Here is a 12,774-nt window from a genome sequence, read left to right on the forward strand (position 1 = left end):
CATACGGATGGCATGACCTGCCCACCGGGTCTGTGCTCTCGTCAGCAGTGTGTGCACTGATGGCAGATTTGCTCTAGAGAGAACTTCAGTGTCTGGTACTTTGTCTTGCCATCTGATGCCTAATATTCTGCGAAGACAAGTCACGTGGAAATGGTTGAGCTGTCTTGCATGCCTTCGATACACAGTCCACGTTTCACAGGCATACAGGAGGGGAGTGAGTACCACGGCTCTGTAGACCTTCAGTTTTGTTGCTGGGCTGATTCCTCGACGTTCCCATACAGTGGAGCGCAGTCTATCGAAAGCAGAACTTGCCTTTGCTATTCTGCAGTTAACTTCCGTATCAATAGTCACTGCTCGGGAGAGGGTGCAGCCAAGGGAAGTAAACTGGTCCACTCCCTGTAGTTTCTGTCCTTTGATTGTGATTTTCGGTTCTGCGTAGGGTGCACGAGGAGCAGGCCGGTGCATGACTTCGGTCTTTTTCATGTTGATGGTGAGACCAAAGTTGTCACAAGCCATCGGGGATTTGTCTATATTGACTTGCATCTGGCTCGGAGCCAGCGTACAGGGCGCAGTCATCGGCAAAGAGGAAGTCTCTCAGAACAGTCTCCTTCACTTTGGTAATAGCTTGAAGCCTCCTCAGGTCGAAGAGCTTCCCATCCACTCTGTACGTGAGGCTGATTCCAGCATCACTGTCCTGGAAGGCATCATTCAGCACGGCAGTAAACATCACGCTGAACAGTGTGGGTGTGAGCACACAGCCCTGTTTGACGCCATTGGTGACTGGGAATGCCTTAGAGGATTCTCCGCCGTCCAGCACTCTGGCCATCATGGAACTGGCGTACCATCTGAATGAATTTGGTGGGGCAGTCAAACTTTGACATTGATGTACCATCAATAACTCACTCTGAGACGTAAAGGCGAGATATCGGCTTTTATTGACTGGAAGAAGGAACAAGCAGTGACCACCATACTACATCCTGGAGACAGAGAGGCCGGGCTCAGACCTCCATCACCTTTATACAGGGAGGAGCCACAGGAGCAGTCATCAGGGGGCGTGTCCAGACAGGTATATGTAGCTCACCACAGACATGATCCTCCACAGGCCTTGTTGGCAAACAGTGTCGAAGGCTTTTGTCAAGTCAGCCAAAGTTGTGTCAAGTTCACAATTCTGCTCCTGACACTTCTCCTGAAGTTGCCGTGCAGCGAAGATCATGTCAATAGTCCCACGACCTTTGCAAAAGCCACACTGACTCAGGCAGCAGGCCCAGCTCCAGATGAGTGACCAGACGATTTAGCAAGACTCTTGCAAGGATCTTTCATGCGATGGAGAGCAGCGAGATTCCTCGGTGGTTGCCGCATACTTGTCGATAGCCCTTCCTCTTGTAGAGGGGTACGATGGATGCATCTTTAAGTTCCTGAGGAATGGATCCTTGCTTCCAAAAAGACTGGAACAACTCGGTGAGCTTCTCTATAAGTACAGGACCACCAGCTTTGTAGATCTCTGCAGGCACGGCGTCTACCCCTGGGGCTTTGCCACTGGATAGCTGGCTGACAGCTTCCGTGACTTCGGCTGCTACCGGTGGGTCACCATGGTGAGAAGAAGTACAAGACCAGAGTGGGGAATAGAAGCAGGAGGGATTTTTTTTAATGGAAGGAGAAATCGATATTCATGCCATCAGGTTGAAGGCTACCCAGATAGAATATAAGGTGTTGTTTTTCCGTTCTGTGGGTGGCCTCATCTTGACACAGCATAATCCAGGAGTAACAACCTTCGCTGATGTGTCTCTCCTCCTCCCCTTTCTCCCATGGTCCACTCTCCTCTCCTATCAGATTCCTTCTTCAATCTTCCTCTTTTCTACCTATCACCTTCCAGCTTCTCACTACATTCCTCCATTCCTCCTTTCCCTTCACCTGGTTTCTCCTGTCACCCGCACTCCTTCCCCTCCCCCCCCCCCCCCCCGTCTCATATTCTGGCTTCCCCTTCCTTTCCAGTCCTGAGGAAGAATCTTGAACCAAAATATCAACCATATATTCCTCTCCATGGCTGCCTGACCTGCTGAGTTCTGCCAGCATTTTGTGTGCTATGTAGCCCAATAGACCTTTTCTGCCTAACTCCATAAATTCTCCTTATAGGACCTCATCTCCCTTTCTGCAGTGATATCCCAAAGCTGTAGTGATCCAACCCTCTCCCTTTGTAGATACATAGTTTTAACCATGGAGCAGTTTTGTCACAACACCTTGACATCCCTTTTGGCAAAATGCTGTTGTAGTGCCCAGGGCACCTCTCTCAAACTCCAACCAGAACTCAGTCCATTGTCCACATCAGCCATGATAACATCAGCGAGCCAAATATTCCTCACTTTGACCTGGACACCAATACTGTTTCTCTCCAAAGAAGCACAAGAGATTCTGCCAATTCTGGAAATCATGAGCAACATGCACAAAAATGCTGGAGGAACTCGGCTGGTCATATAAGATAGAACATAGGACATAAAATTCTATAGAACAGCACAGGCTCTCTGGCCCATAATGTTATGCTGACCTTATAATCAACTTAACCCTTCCCTCCCTCGTAGACCTCCATATTTCTTTCATCTATGTCCCTATTTCCAAGTTACTTATTTCCCCTTAATGTTTAGGGAATTAGAACAAGGGAGTCAGGCAGCATCTATGGGAGGAGGTAGTGATGAAGTTTCGTGTCAAAACCCTTCATCAGGAGAGTTTATTGGCAATCTGCAAGGAAGGAGCAACAATTAACATTTCTAGTTCAAGATTCTTTGTTGGATCTTGGAAGGTCTGGTTGAATGATGAGGTCCATCTGCTTTTTGATGCATTTGTTGTGCTTGTTCGGACCACTGAAGACAAAACTCTCTGTTGGTGCTCAAGACAAGAGTTTAATTCTGGAAAGGGTTGACTATTTTCTAAATGGGGAGAAAATACAAAACAAAAACCTTGGGTGCAAAGGGACTGGGGAGTCCATGTGCAGGATTCCCTAAAGGTTAGTTTGCAGGTTGAGTTAGTGGTGAGGAAGGCAAATGCAATGTTAACATTCATTTCAAGAATACAAAAGCAAGGATGTAATGTTGAGACTTTATGAAGCACTGCTGAGCCCTCACTTGGAGTATTGTGAGCAGTTTGGGGCCCCTTATCTTAGAAAGGACGTGCTGAAACTGGAGAGGGTTCAAAGGGGGTTCACAAAAATGATTCCAGGATTGAATGGACTGTCATATGAAGAGTGTTTGATGGCTCTGGGCCTGTATTCCCTAGAATTCTGAAGAATGAGGGGAGACCTCATTGAAACATATCGAATTGTGAAAGGCCTTAATAGAGTGGATGTGGGGAGGATGTTTCCTATAGTGGGGGGTCTAAGGATAGATAGATACTTTATTGATCCCACGGGAAATTACAATGTCACAGTAGCATTACAAGTGCACAGATATACAAATATTAGAAGTAAGCAGGAATAAAAAAATAAATTACTTTCAAAATAAAACAGAGCTAAACAGGGCTTAGAGTCCTGGTAAGCAGAGGTTAATAACAGGAAGAGATAATTGCTTCTCTGACATTAGATTGACTCATTATAAAGCCTAATGCCCCAGGGAAAGAATGACCTCATATAGGGCTCTCTGGAGCAGCACTGCTGTCTTCGTCTAATACTGAATATGCTTCTCTGTTCAGCTGAGGTGGCATGCAGAGGGAGTCCAGAATTGCCAGGATTTTCCAGAGGGCCCTCAGAGTTCACAGAGCACCAGATCTCTGGCTAGGATCTTTATGTCCTCGTTGTCCACAGGAATGGTACCGGAGGATTGGAGGGAGGCGAATGTTGTCCCCTTGTTCAAAAAAGGTAGTAGGGATAACCGGGTAATTATAGACCAGTGAGCCTTACGTCTGTGGTGGGAAAACTGTTGGAAAAGATTCTTAGAGATAGGATCTATGGGCATTTAGAGAATCATGGTCTGATCAGGAACAGTCAGCATGGGTTTGTGAAGGGCAGATCGTGCCTAACAAGCCTGATAGAGTTCTTTGAGGAGGTGACTAGGCATATAGATGAGGGTAGTGCAGTGGATGTGATCTACATGGATTTTAGTAAGGCATTTGACAAGGTTCCACATGGTAGGCTTATTCAGAAAGTCAGAAGGCATGGGATCCAGGGAAGTTTGGCCAGATGGATTCAGAATTGGCTTGCCTGCAGAAGGCAGAGGGTCGTGGTGGAGGGAGTACATTCAGATTGGAGGGTTGTGACTAGTGGTGTCCCACAAGGATCTGTTCTGGGACCTCTACTTTTTGTGATTTTTATTAATGACCTGGATGTGGGGGTAGAAGGGTGGGTTGGCAAGTTTGCAGACGACGCAAAGGTTGGTGGTGTTGTAGATAGTGTAGAGGATTGTTGAAGATTGCAGAGAGACATTGATAGGATGCAGAAGTGGGCTGAGAAGTGGCAGATGGAATTCAACCCGGAGAAGTGTGAGGTGGTACACTTTGGAAGGACAAACTCCAAGGCAGAGTACAAAGTAAATGGCAGGATACTTGGTAGTGTGGAGGAGCAGAGGGATCTGGGGGTACATGTCCACCGATCCCTTAAAGTTGCCTCACAGGTAGATAGGGTAGTTAAGAAAGCTTATGGGGTGTTAGCTTTCATAAGTCAAGGGATAGAGTTTAAGAAACGCGATGTAATGATGCAGCTCTATAAAACTCTAGTTAGGCCACACTTGGAGTACTGTGTCCAGTTCTGGTCGCCTCAGTATAGGAAGGATGTGGAAGCATTGGAAAGGGTACAGAGGAGATTTACCAGGATGCTGCCTGGTTTAAAGAGTATGGATTATGATCAGAGATTAAGGGAGCTAGGGCTTTACTCTTTGGAGAGAAGGAGGATGAGAGGAGACATGATAGAGGTGTACAAGATATTAAGAGGAATAGACAGAGTGGACAGCCAGCGCCTCTTCCCCAGGACACCACTGCTCAGTACAAGAGGACACGGCTTTAAGGTAAGGGGAGGGAAGTTTAAGGGGGATATTAGAGGAAGTTTTTTCACTCAGAGAGTGGTTGGTGCCTGAGTCAGTGGTGGAGGCAGATACACTAGTGAAGTTTAAGAGACTACTAGACAGGTATATGGAGGAATTTAAGGTGGGGGGTTATATGGGAGGCAGGGTTTGAGGGTCGGCACAACATTGTGGGCTGAAGGGCCTGTAATGTGCTGTACTAGTCTATGTTCTATACCAGAGGACACAGCCTCAGAACAGAGGGGCATCCTTTTAGAACGGAGATGAGGAGGGATTTCATTAGTCAGAGAGTGGTGAATCTGTGGAGGCCAAGTCTTTATGTATATTTAAAGCACGGGTTGATGGATTCTTGATTGGTCAGAGTATGAAGGGATATGGGGGGAAGGCAGGAGACTGGGGCTGAGAGGAAAACTGGTCAGCCTCCATGAAACGGCAGAGCAGACTCAATGGGCCAAATGGCCTAATTCTGCTCTTATATCTTATGATCTTAATTCACTTTTGGTAATGGTTTGAACTAGAATGGAACAGGATGGGGAGAAATCGGATGGAGTATAACGAGACAGTTCTGATGAAGAGTCTCATGTCCGAAACTTTCCCCCAATGTCAAAAAAACAAGAGATAGTCATTGACTTCAGAAGGGGAGCAGTGCACATGCTCCTGCCTACATCAACAGTGCTGAGTTTGGGAGGATTGAGAGCTTCAAGTTCCTAGGTGTGAACATCAACAATGGCCTGGAGGGGAACCACTATCCTCACAGGGAGGTTTGGGAGTGCTTCTCGGGAGGGTTAGACTAGCTTGATAGGGAGGGGATGGTACCAGAGTTGTGGGTCATCAAGTGGAACGATTGCAGGCAAGGTTAGGTCAAGAACATCTGAACAGTAGGACAGGTGAGGCCAGATAAAGGAATACAGTGAGGCTGATGGATTAAGCACAAACTCGGCAAGTCAGGCGGCCTCTGTGGAGGGGAATAAACAGTCGACATTTCATCAGGACTGGAAAGGAAAGGGGAAGAAACAATAGCTTTCCAACGCTTCTACATAGTCAGAAGGCTGGAGAAATTAGGCATGTCCCCATCGGCCGTCATCGATGTTTACCGATACACCACAGAAAGCATTCTGTTTGGATGCGTAACGGCTTGGCCTAGTATAGCAACTGCTCCGTATGTGACTGAAGGAAACTGTAAAAAGTTGTGGGCACAGCTCAGCACACACAGAAACCAGCCTCTCCCCCCACCCCCTTGGACACTGTCTCTACTTCTCACTGCCTCAGCTAACCCACCCCAAACATTCTCAGGCAGAAGATACAAAAGCCTGAAAGCACATACCATCAGCTTCGGTCCCATTTTTGTACGATCTCTTGTATGATCAGATAGCCTCCTAATCCCACAATCTACCTCGTTATGATTGTGCACTTTATTGTCTACCTGTACTGCACGCTCCCTGTAGCTTTTACACTTCATTCTGCATGGTTATTGTTCTACCTAATTCCAGTTCATGTGCACAGTGTATGGGGCGTCCGGGAAGGAGTAGAAACTCTGGTGAAGGGGCTTGCCGTGTCCGTTCTGGGCAGCTCACTCACCTTTCCCCACTGGGAACTCAGCTCTCACTTGTGGCTCCAAGTAGCTGTCTGCCTATAACAGCAGCCACATCCCGGCACGCCTCTTCAACAGATGGGCTAAGCCAGTAGTTGGGTGGGTGGGGGGGGGGGGGCTCATACCCTGATGAGATAAGGCCATGCCTGTCCTAGCATGTGATGCCAGCTCTGGCAGACTGGGCAGATGAGATCAGACAGCCAAGAGGGCAATCCTTCAGTGCCTCATGCAGAGAAAAGGGCGTGGCCAGGCACGGAAGTCATGATCATCCACTGCTTGTGATGACGACTCGTACCACCGGACTCGGACTTCCGAGGTCGGGAGAGTGGAACTGCCCCAGTGCAATGGCTTTTCCACTTGAAAAACTCTCCCTGTCACTGTTGGATATGTGACAATATACAACCAATACCAATAATAAGTGTACCGGAAAACTGTCCCCAAACTTGGATTCTGTGAGGAGGTCAGAGCTACAAGTGAAAGGAATTATTGCCTGTGGCTTAATGTAAGAGTTCTTATATCAAGTTTTGATTTTAAAAGTGATTTAAAAAATACATTGTTACTCAAGCCAAGAAACAACTTTGGAAGACAGAAAAGTGCACAGCATATTCTACTCCCATTAAAGGGCGGCAAACAGTGAGGTGTGTTAGCCATCCCAGGTCCCGGATTGGAGGTCCGGAACAGATGGGAATCAGGAGGGCCAGTGACCACCGCCCAGATCACCAGGGTCAGAGGTCTGTGTGAGTCTGGAACATAAGGCCCAAATGTCAAGCCCGTGATTGGAGAGTCCGGTGGTTGATACCCAGAGGGAAAAGCCAAAGGTCAATGTCCAGAGCTTGGCAAGTCCTGAGGTAGAGGCCTGAGGAGTGAAGTCCCTGGGTCAGAGGCCCAGTGTTTGCAAGTTTAAGAGTCCAAGGCCAAGGACTGGAGGCCTGAAGGCAACTTGCCCTGGGATTCGAGGCCAGTCTGTGTGTGTGCCAGTGGGTGGGCGGGTGACAGGGTGGGAAAGGGGCTTTTCCTGCTGTTGTTATTTTGTGTTGTTGATGCTGTTCATGTTGTTCTGCTGAACATTGTGGGCACGCTATGTCAGCACTGGAACGTGTGGTGCCACCTGCACATCTTTATGTGTGTTATTTACACAAGTCATGCACTTTTTAAAACATGTTTTAATGTACACCTGATAAATAAATCCAAATCTGAATCGCAGGTTCAGGCGGGGACAGGGAAGTTCTCCCCAGCTTTTCACACAGATCCCCAAATGAGTTCATGTCCATCGGATCTCACTCGAAAGTAGGTCTCTCAGACAGTGCCTGTACTGCCGCGGTAGGGTCAGCATTAATTCCGGGTGTCTGTTCTTACAGATGTCAAGAGAATACTGGCCCTTGAGGTAAAGCTCATCGTGGCTGGAGGAATGGCGCAGCACCCCGGTGGGTCGACCCGCCCTGTGTCTCGTGCTCGAAAGAGATTCACCACGGGCTCGAGGAGCCTCATCAGGAAGCTGCGCGTGCTCTCGGAGATGAAGGTGTAGAGGACAGGGTCGGCAACACAATTCAGACTGGTGAGCAGCAGCCCAAAGTGGTAGTAGTGGAACAAGGTCTTCACGGAGGTGCAGTCTGTCTCAAGCAGAGTTCGGGTCAGCAGGAGTATGTGATAGGGAACAAAACAAACGCAGAAAATCACAATGCCGCTCAAGACTAACCTTTTGATCCTCAGCTTCTGATCCTGTTGAACGCTGTCACTCTTGTTTATCGATGCCAACACCCTGTGGTAAGAGAAGGACAACAGAATAATGGGGAGAAGGAAGCCAACTGAGAAACGATAATAATTGACCACCTTCTGCCATCTTTGAAGGGGATAATGTTCGAAGCAGAGCAAATGGTTGTTCCGATCCATCACTGTCTCATTGTGGTTGAGGATGAAAAGGCTCATTCCAATCTCCTTACTCCAGATCAGGACACTGACCAGAAGGGCGGCCTTCACAGTTCGAAAAGAATAGAACCGCAGAGGGTAGACCACCGCGAGGTAGCGATCCATGGAGATGCAGCAGAGAAAGGCGATGCTGACGTAGATGTTCTCATAGAGGATGAGACCGGTGAGCCTGCACAGAACCTCACCATGTACCCAGTTATCTCCGTTCAGTAGGTACTGAATCCATAGGGGCAAGCAAGCGAGGTGCAGCAGGTCAGAGATGGTCAAGTTGCAGAGGTAGACCCCCAGTTCGTTGCCCTGTTTGATCTGCAGGTAGCTGTGGAACAGCGACAGGAGGCTGGTGGGAAGACTGATGATAAGTATAATGATGTAGACTGCTGAAAACAGGCCCTGGTGGATGGTGAAATCCAGAGTACAGTTAGTGCAATTGACTTCATTACACTGCGACTGGTTGGCCATCATCATGGAGAGTAAGATGGATGTGCTCCTCCGATTGGCTCTCCTCTAGGAAAGGAGGGGGTTTTCAAGCGTGTTTGCTTATTATGGTCCTCCTAAGGGATGGCAGGGGAAGGAAAATAGAAAATAATTTGTTAAATAAAACAGGTTATGGGTTTTGCCAAGAGCGTATCTCAACTTTGGAACTACTACTGAGGCTGAAGGAGAGAAAAGGAGGAACAAGGTTCAGGGGGCATCATAGACGGGACAGGGAGAGGTTCAAAGGGACAACGCACACAAAATGCTGGAGGAATTCAGCAGGCCAGGCAGCATCTATGGAAAAGAGTACAGCTGACATTTTGGGCCAGTCCTGCCGAAGGGTTTTGGCCCGAAACGTTGACTGCACTCTTTTCCTAGATGCTGCCTGGCCTGTTGAGTTCCTCCAGCATTTTGTGTGTGTTGCTTGGATTTCCAGCTTCTACAAATTTTCTCCAGTTTGTGAGAGGTTCAAAAGGGTCAGGAGGAAATGTAGATGGAACAGGGCGAGATGGCTTTTTAGAGTAGCTTGGGCTTGAGCCTACTCGGGGAAAGGCTATCTTAGATTGGGTGTTGTGCAATAATCCAGATCTTATTAGGAAGCTTAATGTAAAGGAACCCTTAGTGTTAATAATATGATGAATTCATGCTGCAATTTGAGACGGAGAAGCAGAAGTCACAGTATGGCAATGGAATAAAGGGAGTTACAGAGGCATGAGAGAGGAGCTTGCCCAGGTGGATTGGAGAAAGATACTGGTGGGGAGGACAGCGGAGCAAAGATGGCTGAAGTTTCTGGAAATAGTTTACAAGGTGCGGGATAGATAGGTTCCACAGAAGTTTTTCTCAGATGGCATGGGTAGGCAGCCATGCTGATAAGGGAAGTTAAGGATTGCATCAAAGCCAAGGAAAGGGCATATAAGGTAGCAAAAGTGAGTGGGAAGCTTTTAAAATCCAACAAAAGGCAACTATAAAAGCTATAAGAAGGAAAAAGATGAAATATGAGGGCAAACCAGACAATAATCTAGTAAGCAGGATATAAAAGTTTTTTCAGTTATATAGAGTAAAAGGGAGGTGAGAGTTAATATTGGACCACTAGAAAATGATGCTGGTGAGGAAGTACGGGCAAAGAAATGGCAGATTAACTTAATAAGTACTTTGTATCAGTGTGTCAGAGGTCCGTGACTGCCATTGGTATTAGAAAGGGAAGAAGGGCTAGGCAAACCCAAAGGTCTAAGGTGGATAAGTCACCTGGACCAGATGGACTACATCCCAGGGTCCTGAGAGAAGTTGCTGAAGAGATTGGTCATGATCTTTCAAGCAACAGTTGGTTCTGGCATGGTCCCAGAGGACTGGAAGATTGCAATGTCACTCCACTCTTTAAGAAGGGAGGAAGGCAAAAGAAAGGAAATTAAAGGCCAGTTAGCCTCACCTCAATGATTGGGAATGTGTTGGGGTTTATTATTAAGGATGAAGTTTCAGGCTTCTTGGAGACTAATGATAAAATAAGTCAAAGTCAGCATGTTTTCTCTAAAGGGAAATCTTGCCTGTTAAATCTTTTAGAGAGTTCTTCAAAGAAGTAACAAACAGGGTGGACAAAGGAGAGGCAGTGGATGTCATTTAATTAGATTTTCAGAAGGCATTTGATAAGGTGCAACACATGAGGCTGCTTAACAGGATAAAATCCTACAGAAAGATACTGGCAGGAATAGAGGCATGACTAACAGGCAGGAGGCAGTGAGTGGGAATACTTTATGTTTGGCTGCCAGTGACTAGAGGTGTTCCTCAGGGGTCAGTATTGGGACCGCTACTTTTCACATTGTTTGGCAATGATTTGGATAATGGAATTGATGGCTTTCAGGCAAAGTTTGTGGATGACATAAAGATAGGTGGAGGGGTAGGTAGTGCTGAGGACGCAATGCGATTCCAGCAGGATTTAGATAAATTGGAAGAATGATCAAAAATCTAGCAGATGGAATACAGTATTGGGAAATGTATGATAGTGCAATTTTGTAAAATGAACAATAATGCGGATTATTATCTAAATGGGAAGAAGGTTCAAACATCAGAGGTACAGGGGTGCTTAGAAGTCCTCATGCAAGACTCCTAGAAGGGTAATTCAGCGGTTGAGTCTGTGGTAAAGAAGGCAAATGCAATGTTGGCATTTATTTCAAGGGGAGTAGAATATAAAAACAAGGAGATAATGCTGAGCCTTTATAAGCCACTAGTCAGGTCGCACATGGAGTACTGTCAACAGTTTTGGGCCCCATACCTCAGAAAGGATGTGGTGTCATTGGAGAGAGTTCAGAGGAGGTTCATGAGGATGATTCCAGGAATGAAGGGGTTAACTTATGAGGGGTGTTTGGCAGCTTTGGGCCTGTACTCTCTGGAATTTAGAAGAATGAAGGAGGATCTCATTGAAACTAACTGAATGTTGAAAGGACTAGATAGGGTGGATATGGAGATGATGTTTCCTATGGTGGGAGTGTCCAGAACTAGAGACCGCAGCTTCAAAACTGAGGGGTGACCTTTTAGAATAGAGATAAGGAAGAATTTTTTTTGGCCAAAGATTGGTGAATTTGTGGAATGCTCTGCCACAGACTGCAGTGGAGGCCAAGTCCGTGGGTATATTTAAGGCAGGCATTGATCGTTTCCTGACTGGTCAGGGCATCAAAGGATATAGTGAGAAGGCAGGTGTATGGGGTTGAGTGGGATCCAGGATCAGCCATCGATGGAATGGCAGAGCAGACTCGATGGGCTGAATGGCACAAATCTGCTCAAATGTCTTATAGTCTTATATAAGACATTTATAAGACAAGGAATCAGAAGGAAACACAGATGGGACAGGGTAGATTCAAGGGGATTAGGAGGGGACATGGATATGACAGGGAGTGACTCAAGGGGGTCAAGGGGAGATGTGAATGCGACAGGAGGAGGCTCAAGGTAATCAGGAGGGGGCGTAGACGGGACAGAGTTGGAATAGGAATGGGAAGTAGAATTAAAATTGGTCCCCCCCCCCCATTATTGTTTTTTGCAGTTTTCCAATTACCAAGGTTAAACCAGCAGGTCTGTGGTTTCTGATTCTCCCCAGTGCACACCCTGTCTTTCTCATTCAGTCTGATAATTACATTCACCTTATCCAAAGTACACACTAGCCTGTGTATGCATAGACTCCACCAAGTCCATATCACACCCGTGATGTGAATGGAGGAAAGTTTTGTGCAGCTGTCAGAGGCAGGTTTTTATTAAATCCAAAACGTGTCCAAATTGCCAGGGGATTATGGGGAACTTTCTGGAATGATAGTCTCCTTGGAACAAAGAGGGGGCAGAGAGAGGAGAGGGAGAGAGAAGAGGAGAGGAGAGACAGGAGGAGGAGAGAGAGAGAGAAAGAGGGGGAAGAGGAAAAGGGGAAGGGGGAATGTTGCAGCTCTATAAAACTTTGGTGAGATCACACTTACTGTACGTGTTCAGTTCTGACTGCCTCATTATATGAAGGATATCAAAGCTTTACAGAGAGTGCAGAGGAGATTTACCAGGATGCTCTCTGGTTTAGAGAGCATGATTTATGAGGAAAGGTTTAATGAGCTATGGCTTTTCTCATTGGAGTGAAGGAGGATGAGAGGTGACTTGATAGAGATGTACATATGAGATGATAAGAGACATAGGCTGGGTGGACAGAAAGAGACATTTTCCCCAGAGTGACAATGGCCAATACCCGAGAACATCCTTTTCGGGTGAATAGAGGAAGGTTTCAGGGAGCTGTCAGAGGTAGGATTTTAACACAGAGTG

At 46.8% G+C, this 12,774-nt stretch overlaps 1 protein-coding gene across 1 annotated transcript; it reads right to left on the minus strand.

The window, feature by feature from the left end:
- Positions 1 to 7,738: 7,738 nt before the first annotated feature.
- Positions 7,739 to 8,982, minus strand: LOC140724792 (ovarian cancer G-protein coupled receptor 1-like). Its single transcript, XM_073039402.1, has one exon. It carries the CDS (start codon positions 8,980 to 8,982, stop codon positions 7,924 to 7,926), a length of 1,059 nt encoding a protein of 352 aa, XP_072895503.1. The 3' UTR covers positions 7,739 to 7,923.
- Between the last annotated feature and the right edge of the window lie 3,792 nt (positions 8,983 to 12,774).

This window comes from Hemitrygon akajei, chromosome 3 (genome assembly GCF_048418815.1).
Source record: "Hemitrygon akajei chromosome 3, sHemAka1.3, whole genome shotgun sequence".
NCBI classification, from domain to species: Eukaryota; Metazoa; Chordata; class Chondrichthyes; order Myliobatiformes; family Dasyatidae; genus Hemitrygon; species Hemitrygon akajei.